The sequence below is a fragment of the Rhodotorula paludigena genome, assembly GCF_050403205.1.
Source record: "Rhodotorula paludigena JCM10292 DNA, Rt_paludigena_JCM10292v1_ctg57, whole genome shotgun sequence".
NCBI classification, from domain to species: domain Eukaryota; kingdom Fungi; phylum Basidiomycota; class Microbotryomycetes; order Sporidiobolales; family Sporidiobolaceae; genus Rhodotorula; species Rhodotorula paludigena.
The window spans coordinates 92,234-113,961 of NW_027481401.1; the positions used below are offsets into that span (position 1 = coordinate 92,234).

The 21,728-nt window shown below is 65.5% G+C and overlaps 10 protein-coding genes across 10 annotated transcripts; 6 read left to right on the forward strand and 4 right to left on the reverse strand.

Annotated features, from left to right (window-relative positions):
- Positions 1 to 102: 102 nt before the first annotated feature.
- On the forward strand, positions 103 to 2,561 carry CAR2 (ornithine-oxo-acid transaminase; the record flags this gene model as incomplete). The annotated part of the gene is made up of 11 exons (XM_076651797.1): positions 103 to 242; positions 571 to 631; positions 741 to 775; positions 838 to 967; positions 1,081 to 1,235; positions 1,315 to 1,518; positions 1,596 to 1,686; positions 1,748 to 1,924; positions 1,987 to 2,267; positions 2,346 to 2,436; positions 2,496 to 2,561. The coding sequence occupies 11 exons, from the start codon at positions 103 to 105 to the stop codon at positions 2,559 to 2,561; spliced, it is 1,431 nt and encodes a 476-aa protein (XP_076502669.1).
- A 181-nt stretch (positions 2,562 to 2,742) lies between these two features.
- On the reverse strand, positions 2,743 to 4,092 carry JCM10292_005634 (uncharacterized protein; the record flags this gene model as incomplete). The annotated part of the gene is made up of 6 exons (XM_076651798.1): positions 2,743 to 2,773; positions 2,854 to 2,942; positions 3,009 to 3,220; positions 3,299 to 3,322; positions 3,381 to 3,582; positions 4,009 to 4,092. 6 exons carry the CDS (start codon positions 4,090 to 4,092, stop codon positions 2,743 to 2,745), a joined length of 642 nt encoding a protein of 213 aa, XP_076502670.1.
- Positions 4,093 to 4,256: 164 nt separating this feature from the next.
- Positions 4,257 to 6,683, reverse strand: JCM10292_005635 (uncharacterized protein; the record flags this gene model as incomplete). The annotated part of the gene is made up of 4 exons (XM_076651799.1): positions 4,257 to 5,828; positions 5,888 to 6,296; positions 6,359 to 6,474; positions 6,555 to 6,683. The coding sequence occupies 4 exons, from the start codon at positions 6,681 to 6,683 to the stop codon at positions 4,257 to 4,259; spliced, it is 2,226 nt and encodes a 741-aa protein (XP_076502671.1).
- Positions 6,684 to 6,895: 212 nt separating this feature from the next.
- Positions 6,896 to 9,665, forward strand: JCM10292_005636 (uncharacterized protein; the record flags this gene model as incomplete). Its single annotated transcript, XM_076651800.1, has 8 exons — positions 6,896 to 6,932; positions 7,016 to 7,138; positions 7,203 to 7,318; positions 7,379 to 7,532; positions 7,630 to 8,356; positions 8,423 to 8,740; positions 8,809 to 9,022; positions 9,084 to 9,665. 8 exons carry the CDS (start codon positions 6,896 to 6,898, stop codon positions 9,663 to 9,665), a joined length of 2,271 nt encoding a protein of 756 aa, XP_076502672.1.
- Positions 9,666 to 10,292: 627 nt separating this feature from the next.
- LSB6 (1-phosphatidylinositol 4-kinase LSB6) lies at positions 10,293 to 13,183 on the forward strand (the record flags this gene model as incomplete). The annotated part of the gene is made up of 7 exons (XM_076651801.1): positions 10,293 to 10,696; positions 10,758 to 11,188; positions 11,286 to 11,640; positions 11,695 to 12,074; positions 12,133 to 12,774; positions 12,916 to 13,061; positions 13,136 to 13,183. 7 exons carry the CDS (start codon positions 10,293 to 10,295, stop codon positions 13,181 to 13,183), a joined length of 2,406 nt encoding a protein of 801 aa, XP_076502673.1.
- A 254-nt stretch (positions 13,184 to 13,437) lies between these two features.
- Positions 13,438 to 15,028, reverse strand: JCM10292_005638 (uncharacterized protein; the record flags this gene model as incomplete). The annotated part of the gene is made up of 7 exons (XM_076651802.1): positions 13,438 to 13,587; positions 13,675 to 13,937; positions 14,009 to 14,058; positions 14,138 to 14,201; positions 14,280 to 14,372; positions 14,453 to 14,616; positions 14,679 to 15,028. The coding sequence occupies 7 exons, from the start codon at positions 15,026 to 15,028 to the stop codon at positions 13,438 to 13,440; spliced, it is 1,134 nt and encodes a 377-aa protein (XP_076502674.1).
- A 547-nt stretch (positions 15,029 to 15,575) lies between these two features.
- Positions 15,576 to 16,604, forward strand: JCM10292_005639 (uncharacterized protein; the record flags this gene model as incomplete). Its single annotated transcript, XM_076651803.1, has 2 exons — positions 15,576 to 16,259; positions 16,323 to 16,604. The coding sequence occupies 2 exons, from the start codon at positions 15,576 to 15,578 to the stop codon at positions 16,602 to 16,604; spliced, it is 966 nt and encodes a 321-aa protein (XP_076502675.1).
- A 178-nt stretch (positions 16,605 to 16,782) lies between these two features.
- On the forward strand, positions 16,783 to 18,084 carry DFM1 (Dfm1p; the record flags this gene model as incomplete). Its single annotated transcript, XM_076651804.1, has 7 exons — positions 16,783 to 16,791; positions 16,880 to 17,141; positions 17,207 to 17,241; positions 17,304 to 17,369; positions 17,431 to 17,456; positions 17,514 to 17,661; positions 17,722 to 18,084. The coding sequence occupies 7 exons, from the start codon at positions 16,783 to 16,785 to the stop codon at positions 18,082 to 18,084; spliced, it is 909 nt and encodes a 302-aa protein (XP_076502676.1).
- A 116-nt stretch (positions 18,085 to 18,200) lies between these two features.
- On the reverse strand, positions 18,201 to 19,687 carry JCM10292_005641 (class I SAM-dependent methyltransferase; the record flags this gene model as incomplete). The annotated part of the gene is made up of 5 exons (XM_076651805.1): positions 18,201 to 18,874; positions 18,953 to 19,028; positions 19,086 to 19,171; positions 19,247 to 19,560; positions 19,632 to 19,687. The coding sequence occupies 5 exons, from the start codon at positions 19,685 to 19,687 to the stop codon at positions 18,201 to 18,203; spliced, it is 1,206 nt and encodes a 401-aa protein (XP_076502677.1).
- A 242-nt stretch (positions 19,688 to 19,929) lies between these two features.
- JCM10292_005642 (uncharacterized protein) lies at positions 19,930 to 21,564 on the forward strand (the record flags this gene model as incomplete). The annotated part of the gene is made up of 2 exons (XM_076651806.1): positions 19,930 to 20,846; positions 20,904 to 21,564. The coding sequence occupies 2 exons, from the start codon at positions 19,930 to 19,932 to the stop codon at positions 21,562 to 21,564; spliced, it is 1,578 nt and encodes a 525-aa protein (XP_076502678.1).
- Positions 21,565 to 21,728: the final 164 nt, after the last annotated feature.

Consider the following 21,728-nt stretch of genomic DNA (forward strand, 5'->3'; position numbering starts at 1 on the left):
TGGCGCCTCCCCTGATGCGGCGGCAGGCCGTCGCTTGTCGCGAGGAGATGGGCGTGACCTCGTGCCTCTCCACTCGCCTCACCACGAAGCTTCCGGAAGAGCATGTCTGCCGTGCGCCAGTCGATCAACAACGCCTTTGCCAGCCTCGGCCTCGCGCCTGCCCCCGCTGCGGCGGCAAAGGCGTCCGCCACCGTGTCGAGCCAAGAGGCGATCGCGCTCGAGGAGGAGTACTCGGCCCACAAGTGCGTCCACTCGACCTGTGGCTGTCCAGTGCGAGCTGTGCACTCCGTGGGCGGCCCTCTCGAAGGCGGCAAGGCCGACGACGAGGTGGACTCCCCCACTCGGACTCGTGCGACCACGCTCAGAACGTCGTGGGACGGCGGTGGCTATGCGGTCCGCTCTCGATAAGACATGGTGGCGCGTTTGCGCTCCGTGGGCCAGGCAGGCGTGGTGACGCCGATGCCTTCATGCACTTGTCTTCGAGATAGCTCCCTCGCGACGCTCCGTCGTCCTCTAGCAGTCACGCGCGCACTGCCCACATCGTACTGACACTTGTATCTCGCGCCACAGCTACCACCCGCTACCCATCGTCTTCGAGCGCGCCGAGGGCGCGAGGGTCTGGGACCCTGAGGTGCGTTCCGCGCGCTTCGTCTGGCTCGCTCAAAGCGCGCCTAGTCACACAGGCAGTGTTGTGGAGCGTGCTTGTCAAGCGCGAACGCTGACACTGGTCTTGGTCACAGGGCAACGAATACCTCGACTGCCTGTCCGCCTACTCGTGCGTCCCGCTCCTGTATCGCCGCCATGCTGCCGGAGCTGACACTACTCAACTGTTGACAGCGCCGTCAACCAGGGTCACTGCCACCCGCACATCGTCAAGGCATTGACGGAGCAGGCGCAGAAGCTCACGCTCTCGTCCCGCGCTTTCCACACTTCTTCGCTCGGCCCGTTCTCCAAGTACCTCACCGAGGTGTGTTGGCACTTCGCTGCATTCGTCTGAGCCCCTGCATGTCGTAGTGCAGGATCTCGGGTCGTGCGCACCGTTGCGCAGTACACATCGCTAATCGACCCGCACTGCTGCAGCTCACCGGCTTCGAGATGGCGCTCATGATGAACACGGGTGCCGAGGCCGTCGAGACGGCCATCAAGCTTGCGCGCAAGTGGGCGTACAAGGTCAAGGGCGTCGAGAAGGACAAGGCGATTGTCCTCTCTGCCGAGAACAACTTCCACGGCAGGACGTGCGTCTCGTTCCGCTCTGTCCGATCAGCGCTGTACTCGCATACGATGGCTGCTGATGCCAGCTGGTCTCTCGCACAGCATCGGCGTCATCTCGATGTCGACGGACCCCGAGTCGACCAACGACTTCGGCCCGTTCGTCCCGCTCACGGGTCCGTTCGGCCCCGACATGGGCGACGAGGGCCGCATCCCGTACAACGACGTCGCGGCGCTCGAGCGCGTTCTCGACCGCCACGGCAAGAACGTTGCGGCGTTCCTCGTCGAGCCGATTCAGGGAGAGGCAGGGTGAGTCTGCTCGCAGGGAATCGCTGAGTTTCGGCACGGGCGTGCTCACGGTTTGCGACTCTTGTTCAAACTCACAGCATTGTCGTGCCGGATGAGGACTACCTCGAGAAGGTGCAGGCGCTCTGCAAGAAGCACAACGTCCTCCTCATCTGCGACGAGATCCAGACCGTACGTCTCGCCGCCCTATCCCGCACTCGGGTGTTGCGACTCACGGTCATTGTACACACAGGGTCTCGCGCGCACGGGCAAGCTCCTCTGCTACCAGCACAACCCGAACGTCAAGCCCGACATGGTCCTCCTCGGCAAGGCCCTTTCCGGCGGCGTCTACCCCGTCTCGGCCGTTCTGTCGCGTAAGGACGTCCTCCTCACCATCCGGCCGGGCGAGCACGGTTCGACGTACGGCGGTGTACGTTGTTTCTCCCCTTGCTCTCACAGGCTTATCGTCTGACCCGTTTCGTGATCGCGTAGAACCCCCTTGCGTGCGCCGTTGGCCGCGCCGCGCTCGAAGTCATCGTCTCGGAGGACCTCGCCGCGCGTGCGCAGCGCCTCGGCGAAAAGATGCGCGCCGGCCTGCGCGACCTGCAGGGCGTCGGCCCGGCCGGCGGGTGGATCAGCGAGGTCCGCGGCAAGGGCTTGCTCAACGCCATCGTCATCGACCAGGGGAAGAGCGCCAAGGGGAGGACGGCGTGGGACTTGTGTCTCGTCATGAAGAGCAAGGGCTTGCTCGCCAAGCCGACGCACGTCAACATGTGCGTGCTGATTCCTCTGTCAAACATCCAGAGCAGAGCAAAGGCCGAATGCTCACGTTCTCGTCCTTGACCACGCAGCATCCGCCTCGCTCCACCCTTGGTCATCACGGACGAGCAGCTCGACAAGATGCTCGCGACCATCAAGGAGTCGCTCGAGCAGCTGGACGAGGTGCGTGACCTTCAATCCGACTCTTCAGGAATAGCGATGCTCACTGCTTGCGACGACAGCTGGACGTCGTGCCCGGCGCGGACGACCACCACAAGGCGTCGGACGAGCCGGCCGTCGACCTCTAGACTTGCCCTCGTCTCGCACCACCTCGCATGCTGCACTCGATCCTATCACGCTTTTCTTGCAACGGTCAACTGTAGCAATATCAGACAGTACAAACACCTGAAACGCTCCTGAGTTTGCCTCAGACAGCTGAGCGGGCGCTACGGAACCGCTTTGATCACGAGAAACGGCGTTGTGGCGCGATCAACCAACACCAACGCCCTTGTACGTGTACCTAGACGTGTAAACAAGACGTCAGTGGTTGCTTACCGAGGGCTCTACAGCCGAGAGGGGGCAGATAGGCAGCCGACGCACTTTTCCTCTCTCCCTCCCGTCAGCTCCCACCAGCACGCCTTGACGACGTCGTCCTTGTTGTCCGTCGTCGATCCGAAAATGTCGGCAAACTGCACGGTCCGCAATCACCCTGAGTGATGCAAGCACTTCGCTCGCGCAAGAGGTTCGAAGCGCACCGAGTCGTAAATCACGTCGATGCTGCTCGGCGTCCTCACCCACGTGTCGTCAAACGCGTCGGCAATGTACATCGTGAGGGTCTTGTCTGTCTTGGGCGAGTAAACGCGTGCTTCAAGGCCGCAGAAGCCTTCCTTCGCCTTGGCTGCGTCGTCCCCGAACGACGAGAGCATCGTCTTGAGCGAGGGTGCGAATCCCGGGACCGAGTCATTGTCTACAAAAGCGAGTCGACTAGGTCAGGTCGGCAAGGCGGAAGAACCGGATGCTCGAAAGCCCGGAATGCGAGACGCACATGGAAACTCGCACCAAGAACGACCTGCGAGGGGCGCTAGTCAGTACCGCAGCAGTGCGGTGATCTGAAGCGACGGTCTCACCATTCGTGCTGTCCGTCCCCGAATTTGTGTGGTACCATGAAGCAATGGCGCCCTCATTCCTGCCGAGAAACGTGCTGATGCCTTGCTCTCTTAGGACCGACTGGTCCGCTGTGTCAGACTTCGCCTCTGATGATGCCTCGGAACCATCTGCAGACGCCGTCGTTTCAGCCGGCCCTGCCGAAGTCGCGGAAGCCAATGTGGTCTGCGCGGAAGCAATCCCAGTGCTCGGCACCGCAGACGTCTTCTCCGCTGTCGTGGCGGTTATATCCCCTGATCGGGTTGATGTAGTGGCTGCGACCGCATTCGTCAAAGGGGTCGAGCTACTGTCCTTGACGGTCGAGTCTTGTCGAAAGAAGACGAGGTAGACTCCTGCACCAACGGCGACCACACCGACAACAAGGACTATGACTGTCCAGTCAGCAGAGCAGTACGTTGAAACTGAGAGCGGCGCGACGCACACAAGACGACGACCCAAGTGCCGTGTCCGCCGCCCTGAGCCCGTTCTTGTCGCGCTTGAGAAGGCCGACGAGCGGAAGCGTAGTCCTCGTCGCTGCTGCTACTGCTCGACCCGCTGTTCTGGCCCAACCCGTGAGCCTGACGCTCGTGATGAAGCGGATATCTCGCTCACTCGCTCGGACTTGCGCAATGAGGAGTACGTGACTGTCCTCGCCGGCACGACGGTAGGAGCAGCGGGATGGCTTGAATCGCGCATGGCACGTCCGGGTCGCTTTACGCAGCGAAGCTGGCCTGAGCCAACCATGTGCAGCTACACAAGAGCGGATGAGAACACGCCGCGGATCGTCCGGTCCGTCCGCCCCTGCTCTCCTCTCAGCACGCGAGCACATGCTCAACAGACGTTGCAGCCTCCGCAAACGTCTACATCGTCGTCCTCCTGTTCTGTCGGCTCCGCTTCCACGCGTCAAAGTCCCACACGTCGAGCGGGATGAGCGGCGTGCGCCTCGGCACGAGCGTCGTCGTCGTCGTCGGGCGCTCGTCCCCGCGCAGCGCCTCCTCGTTGTCGTCGCGCTGCTGCTGCAGCGCATGCCTGAGCTTGACCCGCTTCCCCGCGCGCTCGTCCGCCTGCGCCTGCGCCGGTGCTGGAGCGCGCTTCGTTGCTGCCGGAGGGCGCGTGGCAGCCGGTCTGGCCGGAGCCGGAGCAAAGGCCTTGACGGCGCTCTCCGGCCAGCCCTTTGTCTTCCTCGCTGCGTCCTGCGCTTGCTGGATCATTGCGCCAGCGCCGTCCTCGTCCAGTCCGGTGACGGAGTCGGCATCGTCCTCGTCGAAGATTGGCAGGGCGGGGAGGGACGAGGGCGGCGGGGCAGGCGAGCGCGACTGCTCGCGCGCGCGCGCCGTCTGCGCAGACGAAGCGGGCGGAGAAGAATGCGCTGAGTTGATAGGGGCGGGAGACGTGCGCTGTGTGGGCGGGCTGGATCGCGCGAGGGGTAGAGTCGCAGCGGGAGATTCGGTGCGTTGCGCGGGGCTCTTCTGCGGCAACGAGGGCGGCGGAGACGAGGGTGGGCAAGTCGACGCTGCGTAATGCATGTGCTCGTCGCCATCGAGGGCCTGCGAGAGGATTGAGTCTTCGCGAGTCTCGCGCGGGATGGGCAGAGACGGCTCGTTCAGCGCCGTCATCGCCGGGTTCGAGGGGCCAGCAGGTGCAGTCGAGACGTCTCGCACGAGGAGCGCCGCCGCGCTGCTCCACGCACCGACTTCCGCCGGTGCCGACTCGCAGGGCCGTTTCCTGCCCGGCGCAGCCGTCGAACTCGGCGAGCTCGTCGCCGAGAGAGCGGCAGTAGTCGCCAGCGAGGCGCGCTGCTTCGCTACCCGCGCGTTGTCCCTCGCCGCAGTGAGCGTCGCGCGCAAGGCGTCTTGATCCTGGCCGACGAACGCGGCCGCAAACGAAGCCGAGGGCGCAGAGGCTGGCGCAGGCTGCACGCTGCGGTCCGCGGGCGCAGCGGGAGTCGCGGGTTCCGAGCCCAGCCGAGGCCTGGTCTCAGCCTTGGCTTTGGCCGCGGCGAGACAGGCCTGCATCGCTGCGGAGTCGACGGGTGCTGGCTGCCACGCGCCCGGCGTCGCCCCCTCCTCCTTCGTTGTCGTCGGTGGCGACGACCGAGACCCGCCAGCGACAGGCGCGACGTTTCGCAGCGGAGCAGCCGCCCTACTCGTCGCAGCCGCGTCATCGGCATTCCCGCGCCCGGCCTTCGCAAGCTTCTCCTGCCTGGCGCGCCGCAAACACGCCTGCATGTCCTCGCGGCTCGGCGCGGACACCAGCGGCGCGTCGTCTGCGGGCCAGGACGGGTGCGGGCTGTAAGGCGGGAGACGAGGGTCGGAGCGCGCGATGGGCGCGCGCGTGGACGGGCCGGCGGAGGCGGATGGAGGAGGAGGGGGAGCAGCGGCGGCGACGCTGGATGCGCGCGGAGCGAGGCGGAGTGCCGGGTCGGCGGGAAGCTGCATGGGACGCAAGTGAGCATAGAAGCGACGGCAAGGGTTTCTGGGAGGACGCGCACGTCGGTAACGTAGGTGACCTGCTCGTCCTTGTTCTCCTCCTTCTTCTGCTGCACTCCGCCCGCTTCCTCCACCCTGCGCACCCACATGACGCGCTCCTCGTCCTCTTTCGAGACGGCGTTTGCGCCGTTTGCGCCCGGCGCAGTACGGCGGAACGGCTTCATGCGCTCGTTGACAAGCGACCCTTCGCCGAGCGCATGGTGCTTGAACGCGTCGACCCGGAGACAGACCCGGCGAGACAGGAGCTCGACCTTGGGCTCGCTCGCGGCTGAGGCCGAGGCGGCGGCGGCGCGGCGCTTCGAGGGCGAGGTGCGCTGCGGGACGGGCGGGCGCGCGAGGACAAAGCGCCACGAGAGGAGGGCGAAGAGGCACTTTGAGCGGGAGGAAGCGGTGAAGGGGATGGCGGTGGTCCTGCAAGGCAGCGTTAGAGGATCAGGGTTATGCTGCAACAGGGGCTGGAGCGAGGGACGGACGCGTTGTAGTGGTCGACGACGGTGGTGGAGATGCAGGCGTCGATCCAGAGGTCGCCGTCGCTGAGCTCGCACCAGAGCAGCTTGTCGCCGTCGTCGCCATCAGTCAGGCCCGTCGCCTGCATGTGTATGAGCACCCGAGGTCAATGTTGGTCAGTCGCGTAAGTCGAGGAGGGTTGAGTGGGGAGGGGAGACGCACGGTGACGAGCTGTGCGCGGTGCGGGTCGCACTCGCCGGTGGACTCGGGGAGGTCGGCGCCGTGCAAGTTGCGGCTCGAGAGCCACTCGCGCGAGAGCCAGGCTGCGAGGTCGCCGCGGACGGTCACCATGGCGGGTGTGGTGGGTGCGGGCGAGGCAGGCCGGGTAGCTCGTGTAGCTGTACGGCACAACACAGTCGAGTCGAGCGCAGCGCAGGAGACCAGCGGTGAAGGGAAGCGCGAGCGATGAACCTGGCGCGCCTCGACGCGGAACGCAGCGAAAGCGGCGCCGCTTCTCGCGCACCTCGCTGCAACTTAGGGACCGAGTCGAGTCGAGTGCGAGCATGCAGTTCCCAAAGGCAAAGCGATTCACAGACCGCCGTGCGTCCTCCTCTCCCCTGCGTCGCTCTTCTCCCTGCTCGTCCCCGTCGCTCAACATGCATTCGCCCCCTCGTCGCACACAGCCCCCGACTCGATCCCTCCGCCAGGAGCCTACGACCCGCACTCGCCCCAGCAGCTCTACAAGAAGGGCGCAATGCTCGAACGCGCTTCCCGCTTCGGGGCCGACTGCGATCCAAACAAACCAGGTCCGCTCCTCCTTGTGCCCCTCACCCGGAGCTCCCGCCTCTGACGCACAACGACGTCCCGCAGACACATTCGGACTGTACACCGAAGCAGCTGACAAGGAGAACGCAAAGCCTCGCGCGAGGACAACGAGCGCTCTCGCGGCCGGCAGCTCGCTTGACCGCGAGCGCCACAAGCAGCAGGCGCGTTCTCTTTCTACGCGTGCATACTTCGCGTTGCTGAACTTACCCACGTCGCTCCAGCTCGAAGATCTGCGCGCTCGCCTGACCGCTTCGCACGAGAAGGACCTCGCCAAGCTGCGCGCAAAGGTCGACAAGCTCGAAGAGGCCCGCACCGAGTGGCGCAAGGAGCGAGACGAGGGCGCAAAGGAGCGAGAGACGCTCAAGTCGGAGAATCGTTCGTCCCCTTCCATGGAGCGACCCCTTCCGCGCACATTGCTGACCCGTTCCTCTTGTCTTTCCGCCGACTCGCTCGACTGTCACACACTGTGCAGGACACCTCACGTCAAAGCTCTCACGCTCGACGGCCCTCACGGCAAAGTACGAGTCGACGCTTCCCTCCCTCCAGGCCAAGCTCGCGACCCTCACCTCGCAGCACACCGCCTCTCTCGCCAAGAAGGACGCCGAGCTCGCCTCGCTCACTACCGAGCGCGACGCCCTCCTCGTCCGCGCCCAAGCCGCCGAAGACGAGCGCGACGACTGGGCGCGCATCGCGCGTCGCGAGCGCCTCGGGCGCGAAGAGCAGGCCTCTCTCGCGTCGGCGGCGGTCCGCTCGGCGCGCGACGAAGCGGCCCTCGCGCGCGTCGAGGAGCTCGCCACCGCGCGGCTGCGCAACGTCCGCCTCTCTCGCGCGCTCGAAGACCGCAAGGCCGTCGTCGCGAGCCTGGGCGAGTACGCGCGCGACCTCGAGGAGCGCCTCGCGCGCGCGGACGAAGAGCGCAAAGAGGCCGAGAGCCGCGAGTGGGCGATCCGCGAGGCGTGGCGCGCGGAGCGCGAGCTTGTTGTCGGGCCGGCGAGGGACGAGAAGGAGTGGCGCCAGCGCGCGAGGGCCGACGCGCGCGAGGTTGCGGCGCTGAGGGACGAGGTTGAGCGAGGGGAGCAAGAGCAGGCGCTCGAGCGCGAGTGGGACGGCGTGAGGGCAGAGTGGGAGAAGCGCCGAGAGAAGGCGTGGGCGCACGAGCGCAAGGCGCTGCTGCGCGACTACGAGGTCGTCGAGGGCGAGTGCGTCGTGTCGTGTTCCTGCTCCTGGTCGCTCCCGCCCCGCCAACTCACACGTCTTGAACGCAGGCTGGACGTCGCCGTCAACGACGAGATCCCTCGCCTCGAAGCCCTCCTCGCCGCCTCGGAGGTATCCCTCTCCTCCGCCCGCGACGAACTCGCAACGTCATCCGCGCACATCATCTCGCTCGAATCGGACCTCGCCGCGCTCGAGCAGCGCCGCGCGGACGAAGCCGAGCAGTTCGAGGGCGAGATCGAGGAGCAGAAGCGGCTCGTTGCTGATGCGAAGAGGGACGTCGAGCGCGAGCGGGCCGAGAAGCGAAGGGTCGTGGGCATCCTGGCGCAGACGAGGGCGAGCGAGGGCGCCCTGAAGGAGGAGGTCGAGAGGTTCGTTCTGCCTGAAGACTCTGGCTCCTCTTCGTCAATCAAAGATCGACTGACAATGCTTCTCGCAGTCTCAACAACGAGATCACGACCCTCACGCCTCTGCTTGCCGCCAACGATGCACTGCAGAACACCATCGACCACCTCGCCCGGCTCAACGCTGCGTCCGAGGCCGAGGCGCAGGAGCTCATCGCGCAAAACTCGGAACTTGTCGGGCACGGCAATCAGAACCAGAAGATCCGGCACGTGGCCATGATCCGGGAAGAGCTCGCCGAGAGTCGCAAGGTGCGTTGTCGCCTACTTTGTTTCGTCAGGTCCGGCACTCACGAGTTGCTCCTTCTCGCAGAAACACCTTGCTACGCTTTCCTCCCTCGCCGCAGCAAACCAGCGCGTTGCCGCCCTCGATGACGAGCTCAACTCGTACCGCGCCGTCTCCGCTCCCTCCGCACCCGCCTTTTCCCTCGCCGCTTCGACTCTCGCGCCACCCGGGCCAGCACCCGCCGCTCGCTCGCGCGTATCCCGGCCTCAGATCGCCGATGCACTCGGTGCATCTGCTCCGCGCTCGGCGCAGCCGCCTCGCGCGACAGCTGCCCCGCTGGCGGCTCCGCCTCCACCTCCTCAGCTCGTCGTCCACCCCGCGCACGACACGCCCGCCACTTCCAGCGCACCGCTCTTCTCGCGCTCCGCCGCCGCAACCTCCACGACGACCCTGTCCCGCTCGGCGGCCCTCCGCCCAGAAGACGACGCGCCGCTCCTGCCGCCCACGCTTGCCAAATCGCAGCCGGCGCAGCCTAGCCCGGCGCTCGCAGGCGCAGGGAGGAAGTACGGGACGGTCGGTGCGGCCTCGGCGGCGGCGGGGAGGAAGAGGAGGCAGAGCACGAGTGTCAAGATGGAGGGGCGGATGACGGTGAGCGAGCTGTTCGAGTGAGGCGCTCGCAGACCGGCGGTCGGAGTCTGTACAGTGATGGGCTGTTGCTGTTACCCCTTGTTGTGCTCTAGTATGCGCCTGCAAAGCCTAATTAGTCGGACTTGGCGTTGAAGTAGCGGTCGAGCGAGATGCGCGTGCCTTCGTCGTAGGGCGTTCAACCCCGAGCTGCCACTTTCAAGCGGCCAGTTTCCGCACCCCTGAGCCCGTGTAGCACTGCAGGACGGTGCGGACCCCAAGCTGGTGCGCACGCATCCTCAACCTCGTCGTCCTTCCGCTCGGTTCGCTCTTTCGACATCGTGCTGTATTCGGCCCCAGCCTCTTTGTGCTTCTCAGCTCGTGGGGCTGACAGCCAAAAGCGTAGTTTTGTTCTTACAGGCTACCGAGCCGGAATTCGCCGTCCTCGGTGGTCCCGCTCTTCATCAGCTGCAGGTACGTTGAGGCACTCCCTGCCTGCCACGCTCCGCGAGATTGCTCGTGCTTTTCAGAGAGCACGTGCAAGGCATGCTGACGTGTCGTGCTTCCGCTCGCAGCTATCAAGTCGCACTCTGCGGCGAGGTCGCTGTCGCCGAACCGTCCGCTCGCGTCTCGAGGGTTTAGGCGAGAGAACTCGCCAGCGGTCGGCGCAGAATGGTGGTCACCGAGATTCAGAGCCCGCCTGCTGCACCCTCTCACTCGCCGACATCTGCCTGCGCACCTGCAACTGCCTCACCACCTGCTCCGCCCCCACTTGCTCGACCCGAACCTCCTTCTTCCCACCACCTCGACCTCCTGCTGAAGCGCTGGACTTCGTTCGTGGCCGAGCGCTTCGGACGTCGTAATGGGAGAGAGTCCCAGGGTCATGAGGCGGACGATGAGGACCCGCCGCTCGACAAGGATGCGGTCGTCGAGGTTTTCGACAGCGTCTTCGCCCCGAGGAACGGCATGGACCGAGGCGGAGCCGTGGAGGAGATCAGGCCCCCTGACAAGGGGACGGGCGCAGTGGTTGAGACGCTCGACCACCAGGGGGCCATGTCGCACGACCAGTTCGAGGCGTGCGTTCGCCGCTTGCGCTCCGATTCCCACCTCACTGATTCGTGGTAACTCTCGCGATAGGCTTGTCGACGATGTCCGCTGCGCCATCACTGCCGTCGTGCATCCTCGACTCAACTCGAAAGGCTCGAGCGGATCCTACTTTGCCCGCGACCGAGACGGCCACACAGTCGGCATCTTCAAGCCGGCCGACGAGGAGCCGTACGGCACCCTGAACCCCAAGTTCACAAAATGGGTTCACCGGCAGTTTCTCTCGCGCATCATCCCGTTCGGCAGGGCCTGCCTCATCCCCGGCTTGTCGTACCTCTCCGAGTCGGCCGCGTCCATCCTCGACCGTCACCTCGGCACCAACATCGTCCCCCGAACCGAGGTCGCGGCTCTCTCGAGTACGGCATTCTACTATGCCTGGGCAGAGCGGGAACGAGCGGCGCGGACGGCGGAGCCGCTCAGGGCAAAGGAGGGGAGCTTCCAGGTCTTCCTCAAAGGCTTTACCGGTGCGTATATTTTTTATGTCCATACCGAGCCGTGGCACACTGGCCCGCTTCAGTAACTGAGCGCATCTCCGTGGACTCGCACGCCTTGCTGCCGCAGATGCCTCCGCTTTTTTTCGCCGCCACCCTTTCCCTGGCCGACCCGTCAACCCTTCAACCCGCAACCAGAAGCGCAATACGCAACCGAAACGTCACCACCGTCGCGGCTGCTTCACCTTGACGCTGCTCTGCTTGTGCGGCAGCACTGGAGCGGAGCGAGACGATGATGATGGCGACGACGGCGAGGCGAAGCGGCAACTCTCGCGCAGCGAAATGTACATCACCGCCTCGCAGCCCGCCGCTCGGGACGGCATGGCGCTTCTCGAGGACGGGTTTGAATGGACGGAAGAGATGATGCGGAGCTTTCGCGAGGAGCTGGAGAAGCTCGTCGTCCTGGATTTCCTCATGCGCAACACGTGCGTGGCCGTGCTTTCTCACAGCCGACCTCATCGTTGACTTGCCGAACACAGCGACCGCGGTCTCGACAACTTCATGCTTCATCCGTGCGCCTGCTCCGCCGACGGTTCGCCCGCCGCGCCGCACATGCATGTCGCCGCCATCGACAACTCGCTCGCGTTCCCGCATCAGCACCCGCTCGGCTGGCGTGTCTTCACCTACGGCTGGCTGTTCCTTCCGCTCTCGCTAATCGGCCAGCCCTGGTCGGCTTCGACTCGCCAACGCTTTCTGCACAAGCTCGAGGATCCGACCTGGTGGGTCAGCCTCAAGCGCGAGCTTAAGACCGAGTTCTCGAAGGATGCCGCCTTCCGCGAGGAGATGTTCGAGCGACAGTGGGCCGTCGTCAAGGGGCAGGGATACAACCTCGCACAGAGTTTGCGCGCAAGCGAAGAAGGTGCGTCCTCATCGATGCTTCTGCTTGCGACGGAAAAGCTGAGATTCCATTCCGTCAGGACCGGTCGAGCTATGTCGACGGCCGAAGATGCTGGTCTTTGACGAATTTGTTCTCGTCCGCGACGACGCGCAGCAAGCGAAACCCGCTCGACCGACATCTGACCGACCTGCAGCGGACTTGCCGACGACTTCGCAAGCGCAGTCGACGGGCTCGACCTCCGTTTCGTCTAACAGCCCTCGTCCACCGCTGGCAGAGCGTCGATCCGCGCCGGCGGACTCCCCTCAAGTCCCTTTTCCCACAAGCCACCCTCCTCATGCTGCGAGGTCTGCGCACATCGCCGCGCCTGTCGTCAAGCGCCACCATCACCGCTCGCGGTCCGAGGTCGCACCCGCCGCCGCACCCTCGCAGCTGCCTTCGACGTCCCTCCCTTCTTCCGGCATTATCTTTCGCAGCCCGCTCGACACACTCACGCGTCCGCTCCACCAAGCGGCCGATGATGCCGGTCAGTCTGAAGACGTTGAGGAGACGGGCGTTGCGCTCATGCGCCGCCTCGACCGCGTCGAAGCGCTCGAGCGGCGCCGCCTGAAACGGGCGAGGCGCGACCCGGCTGTCAAGGAGGCATTGGGCGAGCTGAACGAGGTCGACGAGACGGAAGAGGCGGGCGTGCTAAGCGAGGGAGAAGCGAACGGTGGAAGGAAAGGTCCGCGGAGAAGCACCTTTGGGTGGTTTGGCGGACAAGCAGGAGCGAGGGCGAAGTCGAAGCGGCCGTTCTTGAGTCGCAGGGGGTGGTCAGACGAGCAGGGGCACGAGACGGCACGGCTGCTGGGCCCTTCCGTCGCAGAAGCGTGCGAGGTGGATGAGGACGACGACGAGGAGGTCGGGCCGGCCAGGATGAGCTTCAGCTGGTATGGCGGGCTCAACTCGACTGGCTACGATCCGCCACCAGACGAGACTGTCCGGTCACGGAGCAGATGGGTCATCGTCGAGGTGCGCTTTCTCCGCCCCTCTCGCTCGCAACGGTTTCAACACTCCGCTGACTCCGCGGCTCCTTTCCTCAACAGCGCATCGAAAAGGTCCGCGAGCCTACTCGACGGTGGCCGTGGTTGTAGTGCATGCCCTGCACAGCGAGCAAGAGTGCCTTATTTGCGCGGTCCTCGAGTGCATCGTCTATCTCCTTCCTTCAGCGCGCGCAGTGCGGAGGCAGAAGCCTTGCGGCCCCTCGCTCTCCGTGACGTAGAGCAACCACGAGCGCATGCACAGGCAGTCGAAAATACTGCACCATGTCCCAGTAGTCCTAGCAGACACGAATCGCGTTCTAGAATACTCCTCCTCACTGCTGCGAGACGTGCACTGTGCCCGCTCCCTAGTTCCTTCCCCCATTACTCATCGTGCTGCGCGAGAGGAAAGTAGCCGGGTCGTCGAGCCCTTCAGTTCCCTGCGTGCGCGGCGATGTTGCGCCAAACTCGCTGGGCGTTCCGCCGTGGTTCGGCGAGCGAGGAGGGGTAGCGGGCATCTGTATAGAGTCGGACCATTGGTCAACACTCGAATAACTCAAGCGAGATGCTGCCGTAAGGCTGAACAGAAGAAACCGGCGACGCACTGCTTCGGCTGCGAAGCCCGACGGCTTGGTAAACTGTTGCGGACCCGCCTGCGCCTGCTGCTCCGATGCGCTTCCAGCATAGTTAAGTGCGACCATCTGTGCGTAGGTGGGCCCGCCCATTTCGGCGTACTGCGGGTCGTTTGGCTTCTCGCCGTCCGGAGGTGGCGGGGCAAGAGCGCGCGCGCGGTAGCGGAAGTATAGGTAGATGACGAGGATCAGTAGGGCGAGTCCGCCGAGACCACCGACTACGCCGCCGGCGATGGCTGAGGGAGAACGGGGGTTTGAGTAAGCGCGGAAGCTCGCGCGGGCAGAGGGGAGGACAGGCATCACGCACCCCCCACGTTGGTCCCGCCTCCGCTGGACGGTGCACTTGTCGCCGAGGGACTGAGGCAAAGAAGAGAAGCGGGGCATTAGGACCGGGTTCAAGCTGGACCAGGTGAGCTGCGAGCAGGAGACGACTGACGGAGTGTATACGTAAGAATCGTTGAGCATCGACGCGTACGAAATAATGCTCTGCGTGTTCTGTCCTGTACGTTTCGCAAGAGCGAAGATTAGACCGACGTCTCGTCTCACGAGAAAGACCGGTTTCGCGAAGCCGAACGTACCGGGACCAGTCGCGATGCAGGAGTTGTCCTCGCTCGGTTGCACGATCAAGTTGTGCAGCGTAAACTGCTGCACGGCGCCGTTGAGCGTCACCCCTGAGAGCCGGTCTTTCTGCGTCAGCTCGACGGTTTCGCTCGTTCACGCAGCTGAACACCGCTCGAGAGGAGCATCTTACACATCTGAACCTCGAGGCTCAGACCTGCGGGGACGTCAATGATCCAGGTGAACGTTCCCGAGGTCATGGTCGAGTAGTCGCCGCCGAGCGGGATCTGCTGCAGGTAAGTCGACGAGTTCGTGACGAAAACGCCACACGACTTGGGCACGGCGGGACCGGTGAAGCTGCATCGTCAAAGTTCGTGAGCGATGTCGATGAGCGCTCGAGGGTATAGTCTGCAACTCGCGCGAAGGAGGGTCTCTGGCACTGCACGAGGCCTCCCTCCGGGCCCCAGAGCCGGAGCTGCTGCTCTGCGCCATTCGTGATATTGGCAGTCGGGCGCGGCCCGAGGCTCGTCGACGTCGTGCTCGCGACGGTGCTCGACTCGGACACGACCGAGCCAGTCAGGGTGGCGGTCCGCGTCCGGGTCAGCGTGATGGTCGTATCGCTGTCGGTGGACGTCGATGCGGACAGGTCCGCCGTGACCTGCGCCCAAGCGGCCGGTACAGCGCTCAGTAGCAGAAGCGACGAGATGCGCATGTCGTTGACGAGGCGAGCGAAGGAGGGAAGGAAGCAGGCCACGCGTGGCAGGAACATGGAGGTGCGGGCAGAAGGACAGGAGGTCGAGCGGTCCTTGGAGGTCCGCGGACCCGTTACTCGGCCGAAGCGCACACGCAGCCCTGAAGTTACAGCTCAGAAGCTGGGCGCAAACTGCCACGCGCGTTCGGACAGCGTTGCGAGCCAGCTAGCGCGAGCAGGAGATGGAGGCGGTCGACGAGGCGAACTAGCAGCGGCACGCCACAGGGAGAGCTCAAGATTTGAGAGACGTGCAAGATCAATACCAGCGATTTACAAGAGCGCTCAGACCGGCTCTCTGACGTGGACGAGGACATTGTCGCTGTCGAACCTGTGCCGGACATTTCTCTGACTCCGCCGAACCCGCTCAATCGCGTCAGATTCGCTCGGACACGACTCGTAGGCTCATCTGAGAGACTTGGGATCGTCACAGCAGGTGAGGGCCTCACCGGCACGCTCGTCTACCTCTCTCGCCCGGTCTCTCCTTGCCGAGGGAGATGAGCGATTGCAGACATCCGCGCGCGAGTCCGCTGACCTGTGCACGCCTGCAGCACAATCTGAGCGGACCATGAGCTCGGCAGACCCGGCTCCAGCACCGAAGAAGGGCCTGTGGGACTCGCTGTCGCCAGAGGACCAGAAGAAGGCGGCAACCGTCTTCCTCGTCTCGCTCGGCGTCACCCTCCTCGTGACGGGAAGGAGCGGCGGCAAGCTGCTCAAGCGTGCAAAGGCGTCTGAGGCCGCGGCTCCGCCTCCCGCACCGCCGAAGCGGGCGGCACCTTCTCGTCCTCCTCCAACACCCGCACCTGCGCCTCCTCCTGCGCCCGCATCTCGCGCTCCACCGGTACAGCGGTCAGCGTCTGCCGAGAACGAGAGCTCCTCTGCTCTACCGGCGCCACCGCCGTCCTCCTTCCTCCACCCCAACTCGCTCACCCCGCCCAAACCGCGCCGCTTCCTCCCCTCTTTCGTCTCGTCTGCACCCGCTGCACCCCTCTCGGTCCTCTCCTCCCGCCCCGCCGCCTCGTCCTACTTCCTCCCCAATCCCACCCTGACGGCACAGTCAACTGCGTTTGCGACACAGCTCGACAAGCTCGACAAGCTGCACGAGGAGGGCGCCGAGATGCCGCCACCGCCCGACGACGGGTTCAACCCGGCCGTGTACGCGATGAAGGCCCTCGGGATCGCGACCCTGCTCACGGTCGGGACCTTTTCTGCGGGCGTGTACGGCGTGATGAAGTGGCTCGGGGTCGACGATGTGCGCTCTTACTCCTCGGATTTGCCGACTTGCCGCCCTCTGCTGATGCCGTTCCTCTAATAGCTCGAATCTCTCGCACTAGCGCTCCAGCACCGCTTGCCTGGCGTTTTTGACGCGCACCGCCCGACTGTCCCCGCTTGGGCGCTGCCCTCCGCGCAACCCGCGGCGGAAGCGCCGTCCGTCTCGTCGGCCGACGCCGCCAAGGAAGAGGAGGAGCTGTCGTACTGGACCTCGATCAAGGAGACGCTAGACCGCGAGGCAGAGGAAAACCGGCGAGAGCGGCGCGGGGCGTGGGAGCGGATGCGGCGAAAGGCGCAGGAGGCCGGAGGGGAGAGGGTCGTTTAGCTTCTGCGCTCTCCGGGGCGGCAGACTCGCATTCCTTGCATTCGCATACTCGCATCTCTGCATCGCACAGCTCGGTAGACGGTTGCCACGTGAGACTCTTTGTCCGACGTTCGGCTCGCTTCCGCCTCTCTCCCGCTCTCTCCTCTCGCACCCTGACCCGTTCTTGCCGAGAAGCAGCATGGACGAGGTGCGTGCATTGGCTCACCTGCGCAGGCTGCCTCAGCCCTCCGTCCCTCGCTCGCTCACCGCTGCTCCTCCCCACCTCGGACTCGCAGATCAAGAAGATTCCGCCCGTCACGCGCACCGTCGTCGGCGGTGTGCTGGCCGTGACGCTCCCCGTGATCCTCCAGCTCGTCTCGCCGTACCGCGTCGCCTTCATCCCGCACCGCGTCGCCGCAAACTGGGAGCTCCACCGCCTCGTCGCGCCCTTCCTCTTTGGCGGCGGCGGCATCCAGCTCGTGTTCAGCTTGATCATGCTCTATCGCTCGCTTAACGAGCTCGAGGAGGGCCACTTTGCCCGCCGTACCGCCGACATGAGTGGGTCTTGCGTCACCGTCTCCAGTGGATGAATGAATGGCTCACCTCGATACCCCTGCGCACAGCCTGGGCTTTCATCTTGATCTGCGGCGGGATCATCGTACGCAACGCGCCAACCTGTTCGGAACATGCAAGTTCGGCTGATGCACTCGCGTTCCGCAGGGCATGAATACGCCGCTCGAGACCCCATTCCTCTTTGCGCCGTTCATGCTCGCTGTCGTTCACTTGGTGCGTGTGCTTGGTAAGTGACGACGTCTGCTCAACGGGCTGACCTGTTCTCGGATTGCAGTGGGCGCAAGCAAACGCAACCAACCAGTCCGTCCCTCCTCTTTCGCCTTAAATATCATCAACTGACCGCTCTTTGCACTGCAGAGTCAACCTCTATGGAATCCTCACCCTCCCCGCGCCGTACTTCCCCTTCGCGATGCTCGGCATGGACCTGCTCAACGGCGGGCCAGGTGCCGTCCTGTGCAGCTTCACGGGCATGGTCGCTGCGCACGCCTACTACTTCCTCGCCGTCGTATGTTTCACATGTCCGCCTAAGCTGCGCGAAGTGAACTCACCGGAAGAGATCCCGCAGATCTACCCGCGGCAGAACAACAACACGCTCCCGCCGCTCCTCCGCTCGTTCCTCACCCCGCCCCAGTTCCTCACCAACCTTGTCGGCAACGGGCCGACGGTCCCTCCCTCGTTTGGCACCGGGAACCGTGCCTTCTCCGGCGCGGGACACACGACTGGCGGCGGCGGAGGCGGAGGCTTCCGCTCCGCGTTCGGGACCGCCTTCCGCGGCGGGAGCGCTACTGCGCCGTCGGCGGCGGCAGCAGCGGCACAGGCTCCGACGGCGCAGGCGGGAAGGGGCGCGGCTGGCGCGACGGGCGTCAACAGTGGGACGGGGCAGGCGCAGCACCGGTGGGGACGCGGGAACCGGCTGGGCTCGGATTGAGCGACGAGCGAGCCGGTTCTGCGAGAAGCAGCACGTGCATCCGAGGTGATTGAGAGACTGTCCGTCCTGCAAATTGCGAGAGGGAAGCATGTTTGTGGAGAGGGGGCCAGCCCACGCTACGCCCTGTCCTTCTTGCGCCCCATCATGACGCCCATCTCCCACGCGACCTCGACGGTCTCGCCCTCTCCGAGCTTCAGCCCCGCGCGCTCGAGCTGCTCGAGGAACGTCGCGACGCAGTCGACGTCGTCGCCGCCCTGGTCAGACTCGCGCTGCCCGAGCCCGCGCTGCCGCGCCTCGCCCTCGCGCACCTTCATGACGCTCGACGCGGCCGCCTGCGCATGCGTGCGCTGCGGCGTGCTCGAGGCGGACGAGGCCGCCGGCGAGGGCGGGGAGGCGGAGTGCGCGGTGTTGAACGAGTGCGCAGCGGACCAGGTCCGGAGGTACGCTGCGAGCTGTTCGCGCGTCCACTGTCGCCGCAGGAGGAGCGTGCGCTCGAGCGTCGTCGTCGCTGCGAGCGCGGGCGAGGTGGCTAGTGCAGACGGCGCGAGACGGTACGCCGCGGAAGCGCCTGGGGCGGTCGGGAGTGGCGGGTCGGGCGAGGGCGGGAAGGCCGACGGGACGCTGACGGTGTCGCCGGGGCGGAGGAAGAAGGAGCGCGTGAAGGACGAGGGGTCGAACGACGAGAGGGCGTCGTCGGGTGCGGAGGAGGAAGAGGCAGACGGGACGGGGAACGGGATGGGCGTGAGGAGCGCCTCGACGATGGAGCGGCCAGGCTGCTCCCAGTACGGCCCTGTCAGATGCGCTCGACTGCAGTCAGTCCGACAGTCCCTCGACGATTTGCACACGCAGAGTCGAGCAGTAGACGCACCGAGGGTCCCGGCCGAGTAGCCGGGGATCAATGCCGACAGCTCTGGCCGCTCAGGGAAGAAGAACTCGCCGTAGCCCTGTGCAAAGAATTGTCAGGGTTGGGTGGGCGGTGGCGAAGAGCAGGAAAAGCCCACCCAGAAGGCGAAAGCTCCGCCGGGCTTGAGGACGCGAGCGAGTTCGCGGAAGGTTGCTGGCGCGTCGAACCAGTGCGCTGCTTGTCCTGCCGGATGCACACGAGTCAGGACTGCTCTGCAGGCGCGTACACCGTCGATCGAGAGAGTACGCAAAGGCGCACCTGCGACGGCGAGGTCTACGCTGTCGTCGTCGACAACGCCGGCGAGGTTGTCTGCCCGCGCGACCTCGAAACGGACGTCGACTGCGGCGGGCACTTCGCCCTTGACCCTGCGGTCCTCGAGGATGCCCCTCGCGGCGGTGACCATGCCCTGCGAGGGGTCGGTGCCGATGATGCGGTGGAAGCGGTCGAGCGGGAGCCAGTCAAAGGTCGATACGCCTGGCCCGCACCCGAGGTCGAGGAGGGTAGCAGGCTGGGTGCCCTGTGCGTGGCCTGCATGGGCGAGGATGTGCGTGAAGAGGGCGGGCGGGTACGACCTGCTCGGCGAGAGGTGGGATTTGTGTCAGCGCGTTCTGAGCGGGCGGAGCGCGAGGGAGAGGCAGGGCACGGTCTCGCTGCTGCGTAGGCTGCTGCGTCGAACGAGCGCTTGGCAAACGTGGCCATCGCGGCGCATTTGGGAAGAGCCAACACGCGGAAGCGGGCACACGCGGGGCGGTGCACCTCGCATCTCACGCTGTGGAGCGCTCAGAGCGGGCTTGTAGTGCCCAGTACACCGTGGCAGATCCTGCCCACACTCGCCGCAGTCCTCGGAAGGCGCAGGTCGAGGTCCGGCTACGTCGCTATCCCGATCCCGCGCATCTCGGCGCGGTCCTTCCCTCTTCTCTGCTCTCACCCACACCGCAGGAATGCTGCCGAGCGCACTGCGAGCACCGGCCCTCACCCGGCGAGCAGCGCCACTCCTCGCCCGCGCCTCGTCGTCGTCTGCGCCCCGCCCTGCCGCTGTCCTCGCGCAACCTCCAACCGCTTCCGCCCGCCCACCACCAGCTCAGGCCAGCGCAAGCACAGCAGCGGACACACTTAAACCCCAGCCCTTTGTCCTGCGCCCGCGCTCGCGCAAGTACCAGCTCGAGACCGTCACCACCACCCCCCACTCGCCCGCGCACAACACGACCCTCCACTTTGTCTCGCCCAGCACGCCCGACCAGCCCCGCTCCCTCTCCCTCCCCAACCTCTTTCTCCGCGATGCATCGATCCACCCGGACCACGTCCACCCCGCGAGCCAGCAGCGCCTCTTCCGCACCTCCAACATCCCGCAGGACGGCAAGCTCATCGGCTATGGCGTGCACAAGCTTCCCGGGCACGGCGACTGCCTCGTCACCGAGTGGAGCACCCCGCTGAAGGCGTCAGCGACCATGCCGGCGACGAGCGCAAAGCTGAGCGTCGTCCCCGTCGACTTCCTCGTCGGCGTCATGCTTGGCGACGCCGACCACGCCCGGTCCGAGGGCACCCTCCCCGCGCCACGAACGTGGGACCGCGCGCAGCTCGAGCGCAGCCTCGTACGCATGCCGTACGACGCCTTCCGCTCGGACGATGCCGCGCTCGCCACGACGCTCGACGCCCTCATCCGGGACGGCATCGTCTTTCTCACGGGCGTGCCCACCGCCGAGCGCGAGGGACACCACACCGAGCTGCGCCGCCTCGTCGAACGCATCGGGTCTCTCCGTCGCACGTGGTACGGCGACCTGTGGGACGTCAAGGCCGTCGAGGGCAGCCTCAACATTGCCTACACCAACCTCGACCTCGGCCTGCACATGGACCTCACGTAAGTGTGCGTCCGCGCTATCGGGAAGCGGGTCGCTGACGAAGCTCGCACACACAGCCATTTTGACAACCCGCCTCGGTACCAGTTCCTGCATTCGCTGCAAAACACGTCGGTCGTCGGCGGCCTCTCCTACTTTGTCGACACGTACGCGCTCGCCGCGCACCTGCACACACACTCGCCCTCGACCTTCTCGACGCTCGCTTCCGAGCCCATGCTCTTCTCGTACCGCAACGGGCCGCACCACACGCGCTTTGTGCGCCCGACGTTCGAGCTCGTCCCCGGCTCGTCCCACACGCTGCACGCCGTCAACTACTCGCCCCCGTTCCAGGGCCCGCTCCCGCTGCAGCAAATTGCGCGCCACGCGGGCAACGCCGACACGGCGTCGGACGACGCGCCGCGCCTCGCGCGCCTGCACGACGCGCTCGGCGAGTTTGCGGCCCTGTGCGACGACAAGGACGGGAAATGGCGCTTTGAGCACCAGCTGAGCGAGGGCGAGTGCGTCGTGTTTGACAACCGCCGCGTGCTGCACGCGCGCACGGCGTTCGAGTTTGTGCGCCGGGGGGACGAAGAGGCCGAGGGGGGAGAGGAGCCGGGGAGGTGGCTCAAGGGCGCGTACATGGACGGCGACGAGCTGTGGAGCCGCTGGAGGGTCTTGCAGGCGCAGGAGAAGGCGCGAGCCGAGAAGGAGCGGACCAAGGGAAGGACGCTGTTCGTGTAGACCTAGACTTTCCGATGCAGCGACGCATCTATGTCTCGCTGTCTTGCTTTCCACCAGCTCTCGGCGAGAGCTAAGCGGTGATTGAGCGGAAACGCCCGCGAACACCTGCTGTCCACTCAAGTTTGGCCTTCTCAACGTCACGAAGGCAAGTACTGGGTTCGCCG